Source organism: Drosophila mauritiana, chromosome 3R, assembly GCF_004382145.1.
Source record: "Drosophila mauritiana strain mau12 chromosome 3R, ASM438214v1, whole genome shotgun sequence".
Taxonomy (NCBI): domain Eukaryota; kingdom Metazoa; phylum Arthropoda; class Insecta; order Diptera; family Drosophilidae; genus Drosophila; species Drosophila mauritiana.
In genome coordinates, this window is record NC_046670.1 from 21,770,417 (window position 1) to 21,794,641 (window position 24,225).

General features: G+C 42.5%; 6 protein-coding genes across 7 annotated transcripts; 3 read left to right on the top strand and 3 right to left on the bottom strand.

Annotated features, from left to right (window-relative positions):
* Positions 1 to 246: 246 nt before the first annotated feature.
* LOC117144113 (ras-related protein Rab-13) lies at positions 247 to 1,983 on the bottom strand. Its single transcript, XM_033309133.1, has 5 exons — positions 1,826 to 1,983; positions 1,638 to 1,771; positions 1,077 to 1,369; positions 903 to 1,016; positions 247 to 831 (listed from the first exon to the last, which is right to left on the bottom strand). Exons 2-5 carry the CDS (start codon positions 1,759 to 1,761, stop codon positions 721 to 723), a joined length of 642 nt encoding a protein of 213 aa, XP_033165024.1. The 5' UTR covers positions 1,762 to 1,771; positions 1,826 to 1,983; the 3' UTR covers positions 247 to 720.
* A 96-nt stretch (positions 1,984 to 2,079) lies between these two features.
* On the bottom strand, positions 2,080 to 3,778 carry LOC117144112 (E3 ubiquitin-protein transferase MAEA). The gene has a single exon (XM_033309132.1). It carries the CDS (start codon positions 3,662 to 3,664, stop codon positions 2,480 to 2,482), a length of 1,185 nt encoding a protein of 394 aa, XP_033165023.1. The 5' UTR covers positions 3,665 to 3,778; the 3' UTR covers positions 2,080 to 2,479.
* Positions 3,779 to 4,075: 297 nt separating this feature from the next.
* LOC117143427 lies at positions 4,076 to 4,839 on the top strand. Its single transcript, XM_033308133.1, has 2 exons — positions 4,076 to 4,212; positions 4,267 to 4,839. Exon 2 carries the CDS (start codon positions 4,267 to 4,269, stop codon positions 4,678 to 4,680), a length of 414 nt encoding a protein of 137 aa, XP_033164024.1. The 5' UTR covers positions 4,076 to 4,212; the 3' UTR covers positions 4,681 to 4,839.
* Positions 4,840 to 10,322: 5,483 nt separating this feature from the next.
* Positions 10,323 to 13,405, top strand: LOC117145450. The gene is made up of 4 exons (XM_033311118.1): positions 10,323 to 10,861; positions 11,685 to 11,831; positions 12,905 to 13,081; positions 13,224 to 13,405. Exons 1-4 carry the CDS (start codon positions 10,717 to 10,719, stop codon positions 13,313 to 13,315), a joined length of 561 nt encoding a protein of 186 aa, XP_033167009.1. The 5' UTR covers positions 10,323 to 10,716; the 3' UTR covers positions 13,316 to 13,405.
* A 701-nt stretch (positions 13,406 to 14,106) lies between these two features.
* On the bottom strand, positions 14,107 to 14,782 carry LOC117145451. Its single transcript, XM_033311119.1, has 3 exons — positions 14,561 to 14,782; positions 14,334 to 14,501; positions 14,107 to 14,279 (listed from the first exon to the last, which is right to left on the bottom strand). The coding sequence occupies exons 1-3, from the start codon at positions 14,780 to 14,782 to the stop codon at positions 14,124 to 14,126; spliced, it is 546 nt and encodes a 181-aa protein (XP_033167010.1). The 3' UTR covers positions 14,107 to 14,123.
* An 806-nt stretch (positions 14,783 to 15,588) lies between these two features.
* Positions 15,589 to 24,071, top strand: LOC117144878 (sodium-independent sulfate anion transporter). 2 transcript variants are annotated; one of them, XM_033310288.1, is made up of 6 exons: positions 15,589 to 16,079; positions 20,887 to 21,077; positions 21,870 to 22,117; positions 22,184 to 22,955; positions 23,017 to 23,319; positions 23,382 to 23,884. In XM_033310288.1, the coding sequence occupies exons 2-6, from the start codon at positions 20,939 to 20,941 to the stop codon at positions 23,882 to 23,884; spliced, it is 1,965 nt and encodes a 654-aa protein (XP_033166179.1). In that variant the 5' UTR covers positions 15,589 to 16,079; positions 20,887 to 20,938. The 2 variants fall into 2 exon arrangements, with proteins under 2 accessions (XP_033166179.1, XP_033166180.1); XM_033310289.1 differs by lacking the exon at positions 15,589 to 16,079 and having other exon boundaries at positions 20,939 to 21,077; positions 23,382 to 24,071.
* Positions 24,072 to 24,225: the final 154 nt, after the last annotated feature.

Here is a 24,225-nt window from a genome sequence, read left to right on the forward strand (position 1 = left end):
AGTTTTTAGACTAAATTAAAAGAAAACAAGAGAGAGAGGGATCACGACGATAACATTTGTAAGAAACGATAGCATTCGTCGTGATCCCTGACTATCAGATACCCGTTACTCAGCTGGGCGGTTTGGAAAAAAGTTCGATAGAAATTTACTTCGTCTACGTCTCTGAAATCTGCGTGCCTAATCTTTCTAGCTTATATAGTTCCTGAGATTTTGAAGTTTATACGGGAAAGTTTATAAGAGAAAGAATCTAGTCAATGGTGCCTTGAAAAACAAGGTTTATATCTTATATATAAATAATAATTTTGATATAAATAAGTTGATAAGAACAAGAGGTCAATTAGGGAAGTCTCAAAGTGATAATATTATTTGTAAAAAAAAACACAATTCCCCCGTGCCACATAGACGTGATTTCATTTCTTACGAGTACAAATGTGTTTATATTTAGCATTATATTATAATTATTGGAATCGAGACAATATGCATGTATAATCGACCGTTATGTATTTGCTGGAATATGCTAAAATATTTATGCTATCTTCTCTTGGACTAAGTGTACCTTAAAATGCACAATCTGAACGCTTCACTTTAATGCAGGCAGCATCTAAAAGGTGGCCCGTTCGCGAACTTGGCCACAATGCTACAACGCTCAAGAGCTTTGGACAACTTGTTCAGGTTCTGCGGTTTGCGGTTGCGATCGCATCGTAATCCATCGCTCAGTATTTAGCAGGTGCAGCGATTCTCGCCGGAAAGGCTGCCCAGACTGAAGGTTCCTAGGCCATTGGAGCCGGGTGATTTCTTGTCTTTGCTCTCGTCGTTATCAAAGTTGTCCCCCTATGAGAAAATTGAAGTATTAGCGTGGGTTGTCTACCTATTAACTCTTGGGTTATTTTAAGGCATCTTACCCGCCGCTCCCTTTGCTCGCGGATTTTACGGGCCAGCGACAGGAAGGCATCCTCGATATTGATGTTGGATTTGCAAGACACCTCGAAGAAGGGCATATCGAAGTTTTCGGCAATCTGGAGAGAGCATAGGATGGTGTTATTGGTGTCGATGCTGCACTTCCTGTAGTCACTTACCTTTTCGCCCCTCTCCTTGTCCACCATGCGCTGGGTGGCGGAGCACTCGCATTTGTTGCCCGCCAGCACCTTAACCACGTCCGGCGAAGCGTTCTCCTGTATGTTGCGTAACCAGTAAGACAGGTTGTTGTAGCTTTCCAGGTTGGTCACGTCGTACATGAGTAGGATGCCCATGGCGCCCCGATAGTACGCCGTGGTCAATGTCCGGAATCTCTCCTGGCCAGCCGTGTCCCAGATTTGCAGCTTTATAGGCACGCCATCAAGGTTAATCAGCTTCTGCTTGAAGTCTATGCCTGGGAGATAAAATGGGATTAGTGGGTTACTGCTCATTAAAGGCGGATTACAGCCAAGGTAGAAATAATAGTTTTCAAAACAAATAGGAATGTATGGGAAACTATTGACTATTGAGCCATTCAAAGTCAATAGGCGTCAAATAAGTGTCCGAGTTCCAAAATAGTAACTCTATTGTAAATGGCAGATAGTGTTTCAACATTATATTTTCCAAATCAATTTTGGAACTATTATTTCGGGGGCTGATGTGACCACATTGGGAGCACTTACCTATCGTTGAGATGTATGTGTCGTAGTATTTTTCATCGCAATATCTGTGGACGATGCAGGTCTTGCCCACATTGGAGTCGCCCAGCACCAAAACTTTATAGGTGGCCACAAAGTCCAGTGCCATGTTGACGGAGCTGGCGGAGTTTTCGTTAGGAATTGTAATATTAACTGCGGAGGTTTTCAGTTACAGATGGGCTGGCGTTGTTGTTATTGGTAGTTGGGTGGTGCAAGTGGTGGTGGTGGTTCGGTTTTGGCTACGAGGGGTAGTAGCGGGCTGCAGCTTGTGCTTGTTTATGTATCCGCTGGCCTGGCTTGTTTGTTGCTGCTCGCAGCTGTTCCAGCTCGAGTTGCAGCGGCGTCACACGGATTTGTTGTAAATTTTCACAGTTTCCACAACAGAATCAGTCCGGAGCTCGTGCTAATTGACAAGTGGCTTCTGGCATAAGTCGTACGATTTAACCTTTATTTCATTTGTATTTTAATGTAATATATAAGTGGTGTTAGGTGTGCATAGTGTGCCACTTCGGAGGCAGAGTCAAATTACGCAGTACGCGTGAATCAACCTCGAAGCACTGACTGCGAAACAAACCAGCCCGTGGATGCGGAGTGGAGTCAACTAATCAATAGACCTGCGCACGCGCAGCAGCAGCAGCATTCAGTTGCCGAATAATCGAAATCGGAATTCAAATCGTGGATGTTCGCGGGCTCTCTGGCTTATCAATAGTAATAATATTAGACATAGGTGTACACAATAGATATGAAGTTACATGTTCAAAAATAGAGTTGTTCATTGCTTAACTTAGTGCGGTTGGGTAGGAAGAGGGCGTCGAATCCAGTGCCGTTTACATCACAAAGACCTTTTCGACCTTGGGGTTGGAGAACTTCGTATTGGTCACCGGACAGGTGACTGTGCCGTCGTCTTTGGTGATGTCCGGCAGAGCCATCTGGCCAAAGATCTGTCCGTTGGGGAGCATCATCGGCTGATTGTGCTCGTTGAGTGGCAGCCCTGTGACCCGGCATATAAGTCGGCTCTGCACACAGTGCGAGTATGGCAACTTGAGAGCGATGCGGTTGAGATCCTCCTGACACACCGGGCAGTTCAGGTTGCGGCAGGTCTGGGCATAGCAGTGGGGCGTCTTCAGGGCCGACAGACCGGCCTGCACGGCTGCCGAGAAGACAGACGTGCTGGATAGCTGGAAGAGGCGGTAGTTTTCTTGACGGAAGTCCAACACCAACTTTTGCCAGCGCTGCGGATCCATGTACTTTCGGTAGTGCTCGGCTTGGGCATCGGCCGGATAGGCCAACAGGGCCATCACGTGGCAAATCTCGTTCAGCTGAGTCTTCTCGTAGGCGGGGAAGTAGCGACGCGAATGCTTCACAGCCTCAAAGCGCTGATTTTGACGCACTAGCTCGATGAATTCTTGCACCCTCAGACTGAATTCAATGGTCGAGTTGATCTTGCGGAGCTTGGACTTATTGTCTATGCACCAAAGCACGCATTTGGTGGTGCTGTGACTGGCCAAGTCATCTTCGACCTCGCGCGACGTCTGAAAAATGTCCAGGTTGGTCAGGTGGCGCACATCGGATTTGGCGGCCAGCTCTTCGGCCGTTTCATAGTATCCCATGCGCAGCAGGTGCTCGATGACCAGGCGGTCTAGTCGGATGCGCTTCCATTGATCCACGGACCCCTGCCACAGGTCGCCAGTAACGCTGCTTGGTGGTGTAATGCCCTTTAGGTGGTCCAGCTTACGCTTGCAGATCTGTGTGACGCTCAGCTCATCGTTGATGCTCTCCTCGGCCTTGCGCTTGAGCACCTGCAATTTTTGCGCGACGTTATCCACCAGCTTGGTAACCTCGGCCAGAATGGGACCCTCCTCTGCTTCAAGGGCCTTTTCCACCTGACGCGATACATTGGTCACCTGGTCCACCTCCCTGTCGATAATCTTCTGTGCCGAACGGAAGCGCTTGTTCAGCATCTCGTATGGCACTTTCAGGGTGGCGTGCTCCAACGCCTTGATCTCCGACATTTTTGCTTTTCGGTTGCGGTGCAATTTGGTTTTATCCTCTTTCTTAGAGACGCAATTGCGTTTTCTTTTCCTTCCTTCAATTGCTTTGTTTTGCTTTTGTGGGCTAAGCGTTGCCAGACTGCCAGCAGTCAGCTTACCAAGCGAAAGGTGCTGTTAAATTAGCTATTTCGAACGCTAATTATTTGATTTCTAATGGATGTATATGAAATGATATAAAAACAAAAGTCCGTATATTTAAATCTTATTGAAGGTATAATTTTAGTGACGGGGTGCATATCAACCGATTTCGTAATGTTTTAGAAATTTTATAATATTTGAATAAATTTAGCTATACTTCTGTGTGTTTTCCCGCTAAACTTCTAGGCAGCTCCAGCAAAGTGTACAGCGCTGTTACCGCACTGTTAACTAATAACAGCTGATTGAAGCCCAGTAAACATAAACAAATGTTTGAAGAGAAAAACATTAAACAGAAATATAAACTATTAATGAATTAAAGATAATAAATATACATCATCCCTTTGAAAGTTCACAAAGACTAACTAGGCACAGTATGTAATTAAAACTATTACCTTACTTATATGGCAAATTAAAACTTAATTCAGATGGTTAAAGCAACTACCAGAGGTGCGACTTCCAAAGCAGCGAAAGCTGGATCAAAGGGAGCAACGAAGGGAACCAAGGACAACTCCAAGCGCTATCGTGAGAAAATCAAAAAGGATCCGATCAAGTATCAGGAATACCGAGCCAGAGAAACCGAGCGAAGTAGGATGTATCGCAGCAAACTAAAGGAAGTGGTTAAGAAGAATACGAAGGTTTTAAAAACAAAGCGAGAAACCGACCGACTCAGGCAGCAAAGATATCGGGAGAAAAAGAAGGAGGAGCTCGCCAATCAACGATCATTGGAGGAAATGCTGAAGAAGCTGGAAAAGTCACTCCCAGCCAAAATGTCCCGAAAGATTGAAGTGATTAAGCTATTGTATAGCAAATATGTTGAGCCTGAAGTCAAGGAATCCTAAATTCCTTTCCAGTAGATTCTGAATCCTGTAAGAGCTGGCTGCAAATATTTACAAGAATAGGTTAGGTATACATTTCCTGAATTATTTAATGGAATTGCCACATATCTAAAGGGACTGTTTAATGTCCAGATGCAATAAGTACTTTTTGGATAAATCTGAATAATATAAAGTATTTTAAAGCAACAAATTTGTAAATATACTATAGTTCATCAATAGTTCAATTCACGTGGCAGTTACTTTTATGGTATGAAATTAATGATCCGCAAAATTCTTACAACTCTTTATGGATGATTCATTTTGAACATACACGAGCCGGCTCACTCTAATTTCTTGTAATTAGCTTTACGACTAGTTGGAGTCCGAGGGTTGACCTAATGTGCTCCGCCATGTAATTAATACGTCTGCTGGAGGGAAAAGTAATCACGAGTCCATGCAAAATTGCATAGAATTAACCTCCTTTTATGGTACATTGACTTTCGTCCACGTGCAAGTGGGCTCCGATAATTAGTCATAGATTAGGTGTAGCCGCCCAGGTGTACGTGCGAAAATTGAAAATCCATGAAAACCTGACCCATGCCCACAGGCCCAATGCTGGGACTTTGGTAAGTAATTTTTCATTCCCGGGAACGGAAGTTACTCATTTCGGGTAAATTTGGGACACGTGCCGTGCAAAAACGCGAAAACAAACAAATAAACAAACATTTTGTTGGAACTTATGGCCAGGATGTAAGGTGGAACTGGTTGGATTACAATAGTTCGACATAAAAGTATTGGATTCTGACAGCAGTTGAAACTAAGAAAATTAACGACAAAATACTTGGAAATATTTACATTGGATCTTATTGAACTATACCTTTCTACCTGGCTGTAGGAACCTTATCAAGATCATCCTAAGACTTCCCTTTCCCAAACGGAGCATAACCAATATTTAAAACCCATTGCATCCGTCCTTCACAAGCAGTGATTATTCCCAAAAGGTCAGGCACTTACATCGAGATTTCCCTAATGACAAACAATTGAAAATTGCATGTCTGAGAAGTCCTGGGTTCCTGGGTTCTGAAAAATTGCATTTTAATAATACAACCGGCGGGAAGGCGATTTAATTCAGGCACTTCTTCAATTTGAATTCCAATTACAGAACGTCACTCAGGCCGACGGACTTACACACTACCTGATCCACTTGACAAGTTCACTGCTCCTGGGTGACACAAAAACTTATTAGAATAACTTAGTGAGCTGCATTTGCATTACCACGGTTTTTGCAGGTGTCCAGTTGGTGTCGAGCATGGACTCCATGCCCGTGGAGAACCCGCCTGGGGAAAGGGTGGGTCAGTTCGGATGGTGCTGGCTGCCAACCTAACCGATTGGGGCTCGGTGGCAAAGCCGAGGGAGAGCCGAGCAGTTTGGTGATGTCATGGATTGCGTGCAGCGGAGCCGTCATCAATGGTCCTTCTCTTCGGGACCTGCTACTGGGGCAATTTTGTTGTAGATGTTTTCGGCCCTTTTGGGCTACCATAAGAAATGGTCGTAACCCATAATCAGTGCGGCTTAATCGTGTTCCACCGCCCGGGCAGCCTAGGGCACTCCATCCCAGAAGTGGAGGGCACCACCTGCTCCTGCCCCTTCCCACTCCCTGCCGTTTCCTTTCCCACTGACCACATTGCTCCGCTGGCCTGCATTGATTTTTTCGCTTAGGAGTAGGTACTCCATTCCGGCGTTTTTGGGCTTTTTATGGTCACCTCTAGAACTTTCACTTTTTGATGTGCGTAAATTTGCATATTTGTCGGTCGCCAGGAAGGGTGTGTGCACTGACCACTCCACTTCATCCGACCCGATCCCTTTCCCCAGTTCTTTTGGGTGAGTAATGAATAGCGTCCGATGATGATGACGCCTTGGATAATGAGTTTTTGGCTTCGCCTTTAGATAGGTCACTGGAAACGTCATGTGTTCATCGAATTTCCATGGGTAGACATTAAATTTACCAATTAATATTGTTGTGATCCTCCAATTGTTGTTGGTTAGGTAGCCCAGTTAATAGCCTCATAAAAGATATTTTACGATCCTTTAGTTCATATGCATTTAGAAAGCTTTTGTCCGAAGGGGCGACCATTGAATGCAATGCGGCTAAAAAATAATTGGATTGTTTTAGAGGTATGACTTTTTATTGTTTTTCTGATTGCCTTACGCTTGTATAATTTAAAAAATAGTTTATGTAGGCTAAACACACCAACTTTACTAGTTAAATATGGTATTCAAATGTAGAAACACTGTTTATGTTTATATCTCTATAAAATTCTATTACTTTAATGTAGATCGTGTAGAACTGTATACAATTAAAAACGACACTAAATTCCTCGACATTTCTCAAAATGTTGCTATAATTATAATTCCTTTTGGGGATTAAGAACCTTATGACGTCCAGACCTGGCCACGCATGAGTTATTAAAATAAGTTCGTGAGCCCCAGCATTTCGTAGTTATTTTTATGTTTTCACTAGCCTGGCGTCGCCTTTAGTCCTTTTAGCCAACATGACATGCGAATTGGCCAAGACGAAAGACCCCCAAAAGTGTCGCCCCATTGCTAAAATCAAGGTGTGCATTAACAAATGAACTTGAAATAATCGTTATACGACTGGCCACCCATATATTTAGCATGCATTTAGCTGCATTCAGCAATGTGGCAATGTGTCGAGTGATAAATTGGGAAAGTCATGGAAAGGTTATTTGGTCAAGACTTGGCCAACAGACAAGGCTAAAACAAGTAACGGCGGCTATCGAAGCGCTCGCCTTGCGGCACATGCAACATTCGGGGGCAGGAGCAGGCAGTCCTTTAAGGACTAAGCCATGTGGTGTGTGCATGTCCTGGAACGCACGAAAACAAACTTGCATGCAGTGAGTGAGGTAAGTGAGTGTGTGTGGCCGCAATTAGACGTGGCCATAATGTGGAATTAAGTCCCTTAAATTGGCATTTTTTCGAGGGCCTAATGCTCCGCACTCTGAGTTATAATCAGCAGTAATATGATGACCTCTGGGCATGATTGTGTACAGCTCGATGAGATTTCGTGAGAAAATTATATATCGCTGCTAGAAATTCTACAGTCGCACTAATTAATCATCAGTTAAGAGCAAAAACATGACGCCCAAATTGTTGAAAGCGAATTAGTTCTTTAATTACGGTGGTCTTTCGCATTTTCCTTGAGGGCGGAGTGGAAAACCCAATGGCGGCGCCTACGATTCGCTGCAGTTTCTGATTTGGCGAAAAGATTTCGTGAGTTTTCCATATAATTTTCCTGCTTGTTTTCCGTTTCTCTGCTGTGCCCGGCAACATTTATCAATAATGTCAAGAAATAAATATCCGAAATAAATTTCGGACTCTGCCGCATGGCGAATTGAATGGACTGGACTGGCTGAATAATAATTAAAGGAACTTATTTTTACATGTAAATATAAATATTTTCCATTCCGAATGACGCTTTGCGGCAGGATTTGCGTAAATGGTAAAAGTACTATGGAATAAATCATTGTCAAGTTGGTAAATCTAGAAAAAATATTACGAAACTCTTAGTAATTAGTGCCTTTCATCTATATTATATTATTATTATTTTATTTTACTTACAACAAAAGATTAAAAATGACAATGTGGACCATAAATCTCTTTAATATTGCCCAAAATTTTTAAATTACTTAAAATGAAATGGTATAATTAATCTAAAAATTGGATTATTAAAATAGAATAGAAAGAATATATAAAATATATTTTCTAAAACTGTCTTAATGATTTCCACGGTCCCTGAACCCGACCAGATTCGTGTCCCATTTAGTTATATCCACCGATTTTCGTGAATATATTTTCTGGACTTCCTTTCCGTTCGCCGTGCGTGTGCGATATAAATTCGCATTTAGTTGGGGAAAATTGTTTATGCTGTCGCAGCGATTAAAGCAATCGTTTATAAGGCGATCGAGGAGGCAGATAAGGAGCACCAGACCCATATAGCCTGACATTTTGCGCAATCGGAGTCGGAAGAGGATCGAAAGTACACGAAGTGCAAAGGAATTTGTGTTGGCAAATTGGACGAGTACTTCATGTCCCAACTGACCTCAAAGTGTTCCCCCTCGAATGGGTGGGTGTAAATTATTGGCTCAGTTTGAAAAGTGGAGCTTCGTATATTTAGACGATTGGAGCAGACATGGCCGAAAGTTGGGCATCCGTTTCTGCCTGTTCGATATCCGCCTAAATGCTGCTTTGCCAAATTGGGCTAAAGGGGCGTGGCCCGTAACCTTTCCTTTTTGGACAGCTTAGCTGCATTCTGCAGCTGAAAGTTAAAAAAGTTAAAAGTTGTAAGCAACAAGCAAGCCACTCTCATCTGGGCAATTCAGCAAATGTAATTAGGGCCATGCAGCGCCCCCAAAACTAAAAAAAAAAATAATCATAAACAACGGGCGGGAGAAATTAGGGAGCGAGCGAAGAATAATGGCCAAAATAACTATTTGCCTTTGACTAACCAGTTTCTGTTGTTGTTTCGCCTGGTGCGTGCTAATGTTACACTTTATTGTTGTTGTGGCTGTTGCTCGACTCCGCGGGCCCCAAAAAGTAGGCTATGCAATGGTCGTATGCCTCTAATGCCTTCGTCATTATTATAGTTCACACACACACACGCAAGACGAGGACGAGGAGAAAAGGACGAGGTCGCCTCCGCCAGCGGCTACAATAAAAACAGGTGCACGAAGGTGAGGCAGCTACAAAAATCCATCTTCGTTAACAAAACTCGCTCACGAAATACACAAAGGCAGCGAGGCAGTTACAAGTGCGTCGGAGCTCACTTTCCATACACCATATAGCATATACCATATAGCATACGGCCCAAAACTAATCCCATACTGCCTGCGAATGTTTCGAAATCTGCCCGAAGATTCCAAGCCATCCAGCTCCTTTGGTGGAATACCCTTTGCCCACTTGGGGGATCTCTTAATTATGCATGCGGGTGTCTGTCCTCCTGGAATCCGATTTTATGGATGTCCCGGAATGCGTGAATTCATTTCGACTCAGCCGCAGTTGGTTGCCTACATCTAAAATTAATGTTTTATCATTTTGTGGGAAGCTCATTGTTGCCAAAATTTGTGTGCGTCAGCAGAATCGTTTCCCATAACGCAAAACAAGCTGTATTGTTTAACTTGATATTCAGTTGTATATATTTTACCACATATATAATGAAATATGAATCTGTTGTTTTTTTTAACAAACCAGAACTTCACTTTCATATGTAGAGTAAGTTCTGCTCTATAATATTGTATCTCAACTTCTAATTTACTAAAATAAATAAAAGTATACAGCATATTGTTATTATACAAAGTAATAGACAAGATCTACTGATTGGGAACTAAGGTATGATATAATGTGAGACTACCTTGAAGAAGGGTATCTGTTAGGCGCCCATCATCCATCGCCAATCTGGAAAAGGGGTTCTCTGCCTGGCTGAGCAGGTGAGCGGACTTCGGGGGCGGTGGGCGGCTAGCTGGCGAGGAGCAGTCGGATGGGTAGCAGATGAATGGTGGCAGGTGGGAGGTGGCGCCGGTGTGCGCGAGCGCCAAGTAGCCACCAGCAGCGACATCGCAGCAACTTAAGGTCCGTGTGCGCCGCGAATTCTTCACTTGCATTTCGAGCGCGCAGGCGACTGGTTGCAGCTACCCGTCCGAAGACCCCAAGTGGAAGTTGCGATAGCGAGTGCCCCATAGTATTGGAGATTTTTTTGAGTGACGCCTCTCGTGCGGTTTTGTTTTGCTTCGGACTTTCTGGCGGAGCGGAAACGATTTCGGTGTGAAAATTTGCATTAAATTGCGCCCGCGAAACCGACAAAGAAACCAAAAAAACCGTTGAGTAAACCAATTTAAAGCCTTTGGGCCGTTTTTCAAGCTCGCAAAGTGCGTGTGCAACCCGTTGCGGTCCTGTGGAATTTATATAACACCCGAAAAAGGACTTCTTTTCGAGTTCTTTAAGTCCTGGTCTCGACTCAAAACTCGATTAGTTACCGATTCGAAAATGCAGCCCCTGAAGCGCTTCACACAATGCGGCAGTCTGACCATGCTGTTCGGCATCTTCATCATCCTCTTCGGGGTCAGCTCCACGGCTCTGACCACTTTTGGCAAGACCAACAATCAGCCGCCGCCCACGCACGTCCCAATTGGTAAGAGAACCCCCGGGGTTGGTAACAAAAAGCCCCATCAAAGTCGCTGGCAAGGTCAAGAGAAGTTTCTTGTCGAGATTGGGCGAGGGATTAAAAGGAGTTCGAGTTTATAAGTCGTGCAGTAATTTTGCTATAACACGTACTCAAGCATTTAAGAAAGCCAACAAAACGAGCAGTTATAATAGTTTTTATAGTATTTTAAGCCTTTGAACAAAGAAGTCGAAGTTTATGTTAAAAAACTGATTTTGAGTTAAGAGTTAGCTATTTTAATGCACTTCACTTAACTCTCATTACAATGTGATAGATACGTTGTCTTAGACCTTCCCCATAAAGCTACATCACTTAAGTTCGATTAACCGCTAATTAAGACACCTGGTCGTTAGCCAAACAAATAGCCAACCATCCAGTTTGCCTGATCCAATCATTTGTCATTCGATTGACTTGGTAGTCGCTCATAAGTAAATGGAATAATAATTATGGCACAGAGCCAGCGATTGAATGACACGAACACAGAGAACACAGAGCATTGCTAACACAAATCGAATCGAGAATTGATCAAACAAGTCACTCAAGTGCAATGACAACCCACGCTCCACGAATCCCTGACATTAGGAGCGGGGGTTTCCCTGGGCGGTAATAGCCCTGTGATTGGAGTTGGTAAACAGGAACGGATAAAGTAGATATAGATAGGCAGGCGGACAAGCGGTGATTTGTGTTGGCGCGAGTTGGTCCCCAAATAATCACACAATTAGTGGGCAATTAGCTAGGCAAACTGGCCAGTTAAGTGTCCTTCTCTAACTTGAACTCTTATCCTTGATTGCAGTTAAAGGACGAGAGTGCAGTGCCCACGACGATTGCACGGCGATAGATCGCACCAGCTGCGTCAAGGATCCCAATGACTACAAGCTGCGTTGCCTCTGCGGCGACGACTCGCCTCCTTCGGCCGGCAGCTGTCCAGATGTCCTGAAAGGTAATGTATCACCTACTATATTGGTACTTAGCCGTATTTTCCAAGGATAAGAAACATATACAAGTTGTAATCTAGAGATACCAAAAATAAGTTTTTCGTGTCTGATAGCTTTAGTTACTAGTTAGTTAGTTATGTTATAAAACTTTAAACTGATTCTTGTTAAATATTAAACATTATGTCCTGTATCTCCGCTCCTTTGACCGCCCGCCTTTGCAGGATCCTTTAGCTATTTTCCCGAAATAGAACAGCCAACAAAAAGTCAGCTAATTGCTAAGACATGCACATTACATTTATTATTTAAGAGGCCGCTGCTTTCTTGGAGGCCTCCTCCGTGATGAGCCAGTGCCTCAAGTGGCATGTAGGTGATGCGTCCAAGGCGCCACCTAAATGAGAATTAAACAAAGAAGCATCCTGCCAGGATGGCCACCCCCAAAAAGCCCACTTTCGCCTTTCTTCGCTATTTGCCTGCTTATTTATTTAGTTTTCCGTGCGCGATTCACACTTGCCTTCTTGGCATCCTTGGGTCATGTGCCCGCCATTGTTGGCCCTACAGTTCTTTGGTCCTTTGGTCTTAGGTCCTTTAGTTCCCCAGTTCTCCAGCTCTCCTCCAGCTCGTCTCCAGCTCTTGGCCTGGCCAGAGGAGGACCGCTTTATGGCGGCGCAATGTCGATGTCGGATTTATGTTAGGATGTCGTGACTCCTCCGATGGGGCAACTCAAACGAGGCCCCAAACGAGAGGCAAATGGTAATGGGAATCGCCGCAGTGCCAATTTGTGACATGCACAGCCCAGGAGAAATGTTATACGCGATTTTTGCATGCACGTTTCCTCAGTTTTTGGCATTGGGAGTTGTTCTCCGTGCGGCAGATCTACTTTCTGGCGGGGATACATTGTAATACTCCAGAGTATCGCATTTCCAGACTATTATAGGTCTGCATAATAGCGTTATTATAATAAAATGGCTGCTAAATGAAAGGGTGTATTGAGTCGGTTTAAATTTAGTTATAATCATGGAGTATAGTTAATTCCACTGGGGGTATGCTAATATCTTAATAATATTTGCGCATTTTGCAGGCCTGCGTCACAAGTGCAACAGCAACAACGACTGCGAGGATGGAATGGTGTGCCAGTACGAGAACAGCAACCGCACCATCGGAGTGGCTAAGTTCATGTCCAGCAAGACCAAGCTGTGTCTCTGCGACAACGACAACGGATATGTGGAGGACATCCTGCACGACATCTGCAGTGGAGGTGAGAGGTTCCGCATCCAATACATTCCATATCTATTCTCATAGTATTACATCAGTTACACTTACCTTTATTGTTCTTACACACTTAAATATAGTATTATATTCATGATCCTCTTTTCTAATCCATCTTCTTTACCTTCCAGCCAATCTTCAGGGCCTGGTCAGCTTCTTGGTCTCGATCTGCTCGCTTCTGGCGCCCTTTTTGGTATCCGCTCACATGCGAAAGCATTTCTAGAAGGCGATCGGCGAAAGCGGAACCGGAACCGGAACCGGAAGTCGTAGTTTGGCGTTTATCTACCCCAGTGATCCATCAAATGTGCCTCAGTGAAACCAACAGAAACAAAAGATCATCCTACCCCTACCACTACCCCCTCACACATGAAAATACGAAAAGTAAATCTTAAAAAGCGAAAAAAATAAGAGAAAATACGTGGAAATGAAATTATAAAGTTAGATACTCGTCGCCATTAGCCTAAAAGTCGTTCTATTGTATAAGTTTCATATGTACCACCGTCAAGTTTATTCGCTTCTCACGAAAAGTTGCGTTATATACAATATACATAATTATATTATCTGATAAACGTTTTCTATAGATCCCCAATCGACCTTAGTCCGTACTAACTACACTAGACAGACCGAAGTAACTTTAGATCAAATGTTTGGCACCATTTTATTGTAATTTTATATGAGTGTACGTGTGTGTCCAGGAATAATCACTGAAAATCGAGAGAAATTATCTAGTGATAGGCAACTTTTCAGCAGCACTGTGAATTCAGATCGCTTACATCGCAATTACAAATGTGAAACATTTTTAATTTTTGTATGTATTCAACATAAATAGCTTTACGAGCTCACAGCCCATAATCGAATGGAATAATAATAATAATAATAAAGTACGGGAGACGATAAAAGTTAATAATATTTTCATGTCCAAGTTGCAGGTCCAGTTAAGAACTTCACCCATTAAAACCGTTTTCTTCGTAGCTGTTATCTATACTATTTAATAAAAACCTTTAAAAACCCAAACGAATAGCACTTTTCCATCAATAAAGACAGAAATATATCTTGGTTACCGCACGGTACTTTTCATTGGCAGTCCAATAGGCCTGAAACATGTAGTTTCCTGTGGGAAAGGGCAGAACTTTTGGGAGTCGGGAATTGATTGTCTCAGAGGTAAGCTTATCCATAATGATGTCGTGCTAAAAAAAGTGGGAATAATATTTAGCTGGCATAGGAAACACGATCTTTCTTACGTTGAACGGACAGGAGTGATTCAAGTTGCTGACATTCTTAATAAAATCGTAAAAGTATTTGGCGACTAAATTGGACTTTGTGTTCTTGATGAATTGGCAACCGTCAAAAGTGATGTTGTATAGAAAGGGCTTATACCCATTGATCTGTTGGTGCAAGCCAAAGTTAACCTGAAATATAACAATTTTACTAAATAGTTTGCTAAAACTACTAAACTTGCTTAACAAACCTTTAGGCTGTTCACTAATTTGTACAGCTTTATCCGGGTGGAAATATATTGATAAGTTCGATTAACTGATTTTAGAGAACAGTATTCGAAATCGGCCACGTCCTTATTCATGGATGTGCACTTGAAGTTCGTGAACTCGATATGGGAATAAATCTGTTTTTTAGTGAAAGCGGTTGTATATTGCCAAATAATTGATTTATAACCTCTGACCTGGTTTATCATGATGAAATGCAATAGAAGCACGAAGCAAAAGTATTTTTCTAAGCACATTTTAATTCATTCGGATAGCAAGTGAAACTGAAGCGACATTTTCATTATATCTCACTCACTGAAATCAGAAAAAAATCTGTAATTAATATTGGTAATGTTTGCTTTTACCTTAATTTCTTTAATTGCTAGTTATATGCTGATAAACCAGACGAAAATTGGATTCAGTGAACTGGAACGTACGCACTCCTAAGGCAAAGCTTATTAGTATTAGACTATAAACATACCCCTTATGATTAAGAATAAGGAAATATTTACATGGTTGCAATATTTATGAATCGATTTCTGTCCAGATAAGCTGTGATACTGACTTACTACGGATATGAATCTACTCGTATTTCAAATTCCAAGGATAAATAGCTTCCCCCCCAATAGAAATTCCCATTTCTAACTACACTTGCGGCTACGCCAAACGATCGGTTATCCAACCCAAATCGATTAAATGCACGGCATTGATTATAAATAGTTCGGTGTAGATTTAATGCAGCAGCACAGTTTTCAATATGTTAACAAGCTGTATATTTTGTAATGCCAACGCCTTTCGCTGGCCCCCATTCGCTGATTACTTTCAAATTTCTCGCCGGCCAGAGAAGCGGAGAATTGGAGAATCGGGCAATCGGGAATTTGGAGAAAGAGCGCAGAGAAATGGGGTGAAAAGCTCGGCGCGGGCACACAAAGCTCCACTCTCGGATCAGAAAAACAAACAGCGCCACGCTCCCAAGCACAATTACACGATCGGTCTCCGAGAGGTGACAACTTCGAGGGCTTTTCGGCGAGGGCGATCCAGAGATCTGAACGGGCAGTTAGTTAGCCATGTTTACCTAACCGATTCGGCTGTGCCATCCGCAAACAAACGAAACTCCAAGCCTCGCATCGAATTCGAGGTTCGCGTGTGTGCAAGCAAATTATAAACGCACCATTTATGCTCGAACTTTATGGTTGCATTTCGGCAGTGATTTGCATGCAAATTCGGCATATGCCATAAAAAAAATATACTCCGCAAGCAGTGGCATATTCATATATGCAAACTTATAACTATCTAGAACCCACTGACAATGAAGAACTGAAGGGGACGCAACCGAGTTTTTGAGGTGTGCGACGCGCGCCAAAGTCAAAGCCAACGAAATCACATTTCCGGTGGCCACACATCGTTTCAGCCAAATTCAATAGAGAACAGTGGAAAAAACGCCAGCCAGTGGCATTCCAGGCGTAATTGGGCTAATTAGGCCCCCCCTGCAAACCATCTACATAGGTAAGCCCATCGAAATATTTCAACTCTGACATCAGAAAGTGACACTGAGTTGTGGGTGGCCCTTGATCTATAAGGTATATTGTATTTGGTACTGAAAAGAGTGAGATTTCCCATTGCGAAAGTTTCGCATCGGATTTGGGCATTAGCACCTCTTTCAACCAAATCCATTGACGCAGTCTAAACGGTCGATTAACATTTATCACTAAACGATTACTAATTTGTTTATGAGTCCCTCAAAGCCAACGCCACATGCTAATTGCCTTTATGGGATCCCGAAAAGAGTTGCTAATTTTATGATATCCTCAATGAAGTGTCAATTAAATGAATCACTGAAAATATTTTCGTTATCTGCGCATCTCGAAGTTTTCCAAGTCGGAATGCCTGAGTTATTAAACCAAAAGTAATAGTTTTGCTACCTAAATGTTGCATTCCAGAGGCTGCAACGTGGTAATTGCAAAAAGAACACGCGAGAATGGCACTTAAAATTAATTTATAGATTACGTGACTTAAATGCGAAAACGTGCTCAAGCGGAACTTTGGCTAACTCAAAGTCTTAAGTCTAAATACATTTTAATGTGAATTAACTATTTTGGCATTACAAAAAAGTGGCCTCTTTACGATTGCGACTCCAAAAATCTCATAAAATTGAATGCAATAATCCAGTATAAATTCATTCAGAATTTATTTTAAGGAATCTTCAAGCTTAAATTCCACGAATTGCTGCTCAAACTAGTTTATTTCGGTTTTAATTGCCCATCACATGAGCTCGACTTGCATATCTTAAGCAGATATGCTATAGTAGACTAAGTGATGCTTAAATAAACAATATTTGGATGGATAGATCAGAGTTCGCTTCTGGTTTTCTTTGCTGCGTAATCGGTGGGGGAAACGCGTTTTGCATAAAAATTGCCAACTTATCAAATACTGCGCTCCATCAAATATGAACAATCGAGTCATAAATATTCAAAACAAACAAAAGCCGGTAGCTGTTCTCCCCCTAAAAATCCATTAAGCCTGAAAACGAATGGTTAGTCTAACTTCGATCGCCGTCTAATATAGATTATGTAACCCGTTTTGTGTGAACATAAATTAAATTTGGCTTGCCCTGCGATTAATCACTCTTATAATCAAATAATAATCAACTAACGAGGAAATTGCAATGTGATTTTGGCACCTTGTTTCAATTACTACAGCTGAATTTGTTTGTTTAAATTTTATAGAGTCGCGCAGGGCATCTTCATAAAAACCGAGTCTAAAGTCAACAAACTGCAAATTGAATTCTGGGTATATAAACAGCATATTTTCGGACAGATTCAATTCGCGTTCCTTTGCGATTGACTTAAACAATTAAGTCTTCCACGAATTTCGGGCTAAAAATAAATTTCGAATAACAAGTACAAGCTATTTTTAGATTTTAAACAAAGGAAGGTCTCAAAAAGAATTAACATCTAACTACAAATTGGTGTACTTTTTTAAGTCACTCTGTTTGTCTTCGAACTTGAATTTTGTTTGCCAAGCATTGTGCAAACTGTTCTCTGACCTTCTCTATTCTAAAATAATATTTATAGCCATCTAATAAATTAGTCAGCCTAATAAGCCCTTATAGTTTTCTTTTGTAACTACAAGTCATAAATCCTTTTACTAATTCCCCCGCGAGATCGTAAGTTATCTAAGCCAAAGCCATTGTGTCTGCATGCGGGACAACGTGTTGTATACGTGATTTCCGCCTGCAAAATCCAAGTGTGTAATGCCCCCTTATCCCCACTATATCGTGTTAAATACAGCTTTCGGATATATTTAAGCCATATATATAGACAAAAACAGGCCGAATCGAAATGGTAAACAAACCAAACAAACGCATTTCATTGAAATGGGCGACAGTTTGTGGCTCGGATTCGATTCGGTGTGATTGTGCTGCGATCGACCACGCCCCCCGCTGTTCGTTACGCCCTTTTGTGGGAATTTGGCTGTCATGCGAAATGTATTTCGCAATTGGCCCTGTAATTTCAGTTGAGCGAAAATAAAAAACAAGCCAGCGAAAAAAGGGAACAGCAAAAACGAATTCAGCAAATGTAATTGAACAATTAATCGAATATTTGTGCTTCCTGTTCGGTTGGGCTTATTAACTCAATTATGGAGTGATCAAAATTAATGTATAAAACCAAAATCTAATGCGACTTTAAAATACCAGCGAATATTTTTGCCACATTTTCGAAACCCAAGGGTCACACACCTGCTGTGGTGCAAAGTTCGAGCGCGTGTCAATGGGGCAAAATGTGTGTAATACTTAAGTGCGTATATGCAAACTTGAATTAAATACACTTATTTGCGTTGAGGAAGCCTCAATTTGATGGCAATTAGCACAAATCTTGCAGTGCGTCAACCTCAGCCTTCACGCCCACATTTCGCTCACTTTCTAATTGTGCGCTTAAATAGTTAAAAATAAACCAAAACCCAAACTCAAAACCCAAACCCAAACCAAAACAAATAAGACAAAGGGAAACGCCCTCGGATGTAAAATACTTTCGATGTGAGAAGCGCCAGCTCGTTTGACATCATCCAAAATTAGCTGACGACTTCGGCAGCTGGAGAATCCCCCCAAGATCACCGTCGTCTGCCATCATTGAGGTGGCCGTATAAAACCAGTTACCGGCATCTTGACGTATACACTCATTAAAAATTATGCTATTTTGCCAGCTGACTGATAATCGTAGTATTCAAGTCATTGGACTGCGATTAGGAAACGAAATGCACAACGGAGAAGGCAGAACGAAAAATACCCAAACATTGAGTGGTTTCAAAACGTGGAAGGCAGTTGGAGCTCTTTAAGATCGACTACGAACATACCCCATAAAAAATTTGAGTACCTCGTTTTTAGGAAAAACCCCCAGTTCACTTGATAGTTATCACTTGGTAACCATAAGTATTTTTATATTTCATTTTTACATTTTATTTGCTACATTATTTTGCCCTATAAGCCTTTAAAATAGTTGGTATGAAACATAACACCGCCGCTTGCTTCTCCAAGTTTGATCTTGGCCGGGCTATAAAGACAGTGATATTTATGGGCTTTTAACACATACAGCCCGTTTCAATTAATTTAAATAATTCCATTTGTCACAGCATCAGCTGTCTAGGAAGTTTTTTGCGATATTCGCTTGAATTTCGACGTTCATCTTGAACTTCAGCATAACTTCAAAGCCTTTCAATCAGCATAAATATAGAAAGTTTGCGATCGGCAACTAAGGTTACAATGAATGCATTTCAAAATAATTTGTTCAGAGCGTTAACACACAAGTTATGTATATCCATTGATTTCCATAGAAACACAATACGACCCCAAGCTGTGCATTTAAATATTTATTTACCCATGACATTTTTTGGTCTCATCTTTTGTTTGGCTAGCAAAGGGTCTATACGTTTGTAAAGTGTCAAGTTCATCTGGAAATATTCAGAATACTTGCACCACTATTTGTGGAATGAGCTGGTGCTCCGATTTCGTTACTTCCTTTAATCCAAACAAATATAGCATTTTATACGGAGATGATGATATTAATACAAGTCAGCGCGCTGAAGGCAAATCAATTAGCCTTGTCGCGTACTCATTGATAAGGCAATATCTCATTAAGCGTACCCAAAAATATGTTAATGTTAATGGCATTTAAGAGATGCCCGATAAAGCGGAGGATAAAACCCGAAAACAGGCAAAACTACTCCATTTGGTAGCAGCATGGGCTGCAGGCATCCGAATGCAACATTTGGGCCAGTTAGTGTCTCTTCGTCTGCAGTCGGTCGTCTGTTTGTGGTTAAATCTGGTTTTTCTGAGATCTTAGCACCTGACTGCCGACTGCCAGTGGTAACCCCCGGCGACTAGAAACCTCGGAAAGACAACAAAAAATTATAATGAAAAAAAAAACTGAAGCATCTACCTGCTGCTGCAATGAATGGAAAATTTCTCCCTAAAAAAAAGTCCCGGGTATTAATACACTCGGTTCGGGTCCAAAAATCTGGGTAACTTTCCACTCATTTGTTCCAAAATATCACAGATACAGATACATAAATACACAGTGAACAACGGCTCACGTGTTGAGCGAATGCTCCCTAAAATGCCGAGCCAGCCAAATAATTACGGACTAATACGAAAAGAATTTACAACTTCCTTTCTTCTCTTTTCTTTGCTTATTTATTTACTTTTTTCTTCGATTTTCGTTTTGCTGCTCAATGGGGTTTTGTTTTTGTTTTTGTTTTTGGGCAGTAAGTGCTCATAAGACAAAAAACGAATCACGCGATGGGAACTTCGCTTTATCGCAGTTTTCCTGCATTTTCCCCCTCCTCGGATTATCAGTTTCACAGGGCAGCCCGCATAACGTCGATCGTCCCGGTTTCCCAAAACAACAACAATAACAATAATAATAATAACAAGCCAGATTCCAGACCCGAAACCCACAAACGACCCGACGGCACTCAACGCGACTCGAAAATAGTTAACAACAAACGCAGCGACGAAGATGACGAGAACAACAAAGTTTTGAATTTTATAAAAGACAAGGTTCGCATCAAGTACAAAACAGTTTCGTTCGAAACGCTGCCGTGTGAAGAGCCAAGCGACCAGAACCGATCGTTCGAACAACGGGCATCTTTCAGATACACTATCCAAATACCTGACTTGGCACCTTCGTAAAAAATACGAAAAAAACGAAAAAAAAAACCTATAGATGCACCTATGAGTGCCGCCCATTAGATTTAGTGTCACCTGGTGCCATCCGCCGGCAATTATAACTCAAGCCAACTTGTGTTTTGTGGGCAGTGTTTGTTTGTTTGTTTTGATCAGAGCTGCTGTTGCCACCCCCGCTCCAAAGATGAAATCCAATCCGGCCTCGGATCACGTCTACTTCAACGACGGATTCAAGTGCTCCACGATCAGCATCAGCACCAATCTAACCGAGCCCAATGGGAGCAGCAACAGCGTGGGATCCCAGGGATCCAAGGAATTTATCCGTGAGTCTAAAGTGTTAAGCCAACCATTGGGAGTGATTATGAAACCAATTAGATGAGTTAAATTAAATATAGTTATTTGCTGCCGTAAAATCAATCACATTGTAATCTTTTAATAAGTAATAAAATAGTTTGTCGGTACTAACAAAAGACAAATACAAACTGTACACATTGAATAGTCTAGCAATTGCAATTGATTTATTATGATTTTTTTTTAACAAATTACCAAACATTAAAATGGTGACTCAAATAGCTTTAGCAATTTTGGCTATTAGCTGGTGAATTATGAACTACAAAATCAAATTAAATTAATTATTTTGTAGGAACAAGTTAATGAGCTTTCGGAATCACGAGAGCTGCCCATTTAACTGCTATTACCTAAGCTCTTTAGTTTGGAAGCAACTTATGCCACAAGTTACAGATTGATTTCATAGTTAGTTATTTCCCTGTTAGTTGCAATTAAAGTAATGGAATTCAGCGAATGTTTCTGGCAAGAAAAACGGTGCATCAAGTATACGCCGCGTGCTCCCCGCTCGGAGATACTCGTAAATGCAATTGTTTTCCACGTTTTCTCAGCTACAAAACTTTTGCTTTGGCCTTGACAATGAAATTCACGTAGATCAGAATGAAAACCAAAAGCAATTAAAATAGCAGAAAGCAAGCTGAAACTAAATGGCAGGGTGGGAACCAGCAAAAAGTCGATCGAGCGTGGGGTTCTGCAGTACGTGCTCATGAATCAGTGCGGGTTTAGCCATTTCATCGAATGTCTCTTGATTTCCGCCATATCTTTTGCAGTCACTGAAGACGGCAAGAAGGTGAAGCCATCAGTGAGCACACTGGACTGCACCCGCAGCTGGCTGCAGGATTGCCAGCGGCGCACCTTCAATCGCAAGACCCTGCACAAGAGACTCCCGATCCTCGGATGGCTCCCCAAGTACAACAGCCAGGATGCTGTGGGTGACCTGGTGGCGGGCATCACAGTGGGTCTCACCGTCATCCCACAGGCACTGGCCTATGCGGGAATAGCAGGACTGCCCGTGGCTGTAAGTAGCATATATATAAATATTACTTTCAAGGATAAATTATAATCGAAATGTTACTTTGGGCAGTATGGCTTGTATGCCTCCTTTGTGGGCTGCTTTGTGTACATATTCCTGGGCAGCTGCAAGGATGTGCCCATGGGGCCATCTGCGATTGTGGCCCTGCTTACTTATCAGGCTGCTCAAGGATCTTGGCAGAAATCGGTGCTGCTCTGCCTGCTCAGTGGAATTGTGGAGCTGCTGATGGGCCTCTTCGGACTGGGCTTCCTGATTGACTTCGTCTCCGGACCAGTTTCCTCGGGCTTCACTTCCGCCGTCTCGCTGATCATCCTCACCTCCCAGATCCAAAGTGTCCTGGGTATCACGGCCAAGGGCAATACCTTTGTGGAGATCTGGACGCAAGTCTTCCACAACATCGAGCACACAAGGGCAGGAGACACGGTACTGGGGCTCACCTGTATTGTCATCCTACTGTTGATGCGCAGTCTGTCTTCCTGTCGAATTGGACCAGCCGACGAGAAGGAATGCTCATCCTTCCAGCGGGCTGTGAACAAGATCCTTTGGATCGTGGGCACTGCTCGAAATGCCATTCTGGTGGTCGTTTGCTGCATCATGGGCTATCTGCTGCACACCGAGGAGCATGGAGCTCCGTTCCGAGTTGTGGGAGACATACCACCAGGTCTCCCCAGCATCCAGTTGCCACCCACATCGCTGACTGCCAATGAAACCAGCAATGGAGTGGCTGAGGGATTCGTGGAGATGGTTCACAGCATGGGCTCCGGCTTGGTGGTGATTCCCTTGATCTCGCTCATGGAAAACATAGCCATCTGCAAGGCGTTTGGTGAGTGTTAAGCTCTATCTTTCCCTATATGGTTCCATATAATAATGGGCGATCCTTTTAGCCAATGGTAAGCCAGTGGATGCCTCGCAGGAATTGATTGCCATTGGAACGGCCAACATCTTCAACTCCTTTGTCCAAGCCTTTCCGGGCACTGGAGCCCTTAGTCGTGGAGCAGTCAATAATGCCAGTGGTGTCCGTACTCCCCTGAGCAATATTTACTCCGGTGGCCTGGTCATGATTGCCCTGCTTTTCCTCACGCCCTACTTCTACTTCATTCCACGTCCTACCCTGGCAGCCATCATTATATCCGCCGTGGTCTTCATGATTGAAGTTAAGGTGGTCAAGCCCATGTGGAGATCGAAGAGTAAGTCATACAAAATGAGGAGATAGTGGTCATTTGTTAATCTTACTTTATTAACCCATTAGAAAGTGATCTGGTGCCTGGAGTTGGAACCTTTGTGGCTTGCCTGGTCTTGCCGCTGGAGTGGGGCATCCTCATTGGAGTTGGACTCAATGTCATCTTTATCCTCTACCATGCAGCGCGTCCTAAGCTGACCACCGAGCTACTGACCACCCAGTCGGGTGTGGAGTACTCCATGATCACGCCAGATCGATGCCTGATCTTCCCGTCTGTGGATTATGTGAGGAATCTGGTCAACAAGCAGTCCATTAGGCAAAATGTCCCAGTGGTCATCGATGCGTCGCATGTCTACGGGGCTGATTTCACTACGGCCACGGTTATAGACTCGCTGATCAGTGATTTCAATCAGCGGGGACAGCTGCTCTTCTTCTACAACCTCAAGCCGAGTATCTGCTCCATTTTCGAGCACGTGTCGGCGGCCCAGTTCGTGGTCTATTACCAGGAGCAGCAGTTGGATGAGCTGCTCAAGGAGCGCAACTATGTGCAGAAGCGGCTCGAGACGGCCTAACTGGCTTATTCTCCTCAACACGTGATACAAATAATTTAGGCTAAGTGTTTGCTTTAATTATTTATGGCATTGTAAATAGATCGTGAACTAATTGTGTAGTATTAGCCAGAGCACAAAACTATTAGAACTTGTAAGCTGAACAAATAAGTGTATTTCTTAATTACGTAATAATAACGATCAAAAATAATTTATCTTGTTTGTTTCATGAAAGGGTAAAACTTAGTGTGATTTGTTAACTTAAATCAATTAAAACATAAGTTTTAATAATATTCAGTTTTGCTTATCTGATATATTTGATTTTGAATTTAAAAAGTTGGGCAATTTTCAACACTTGATAATGG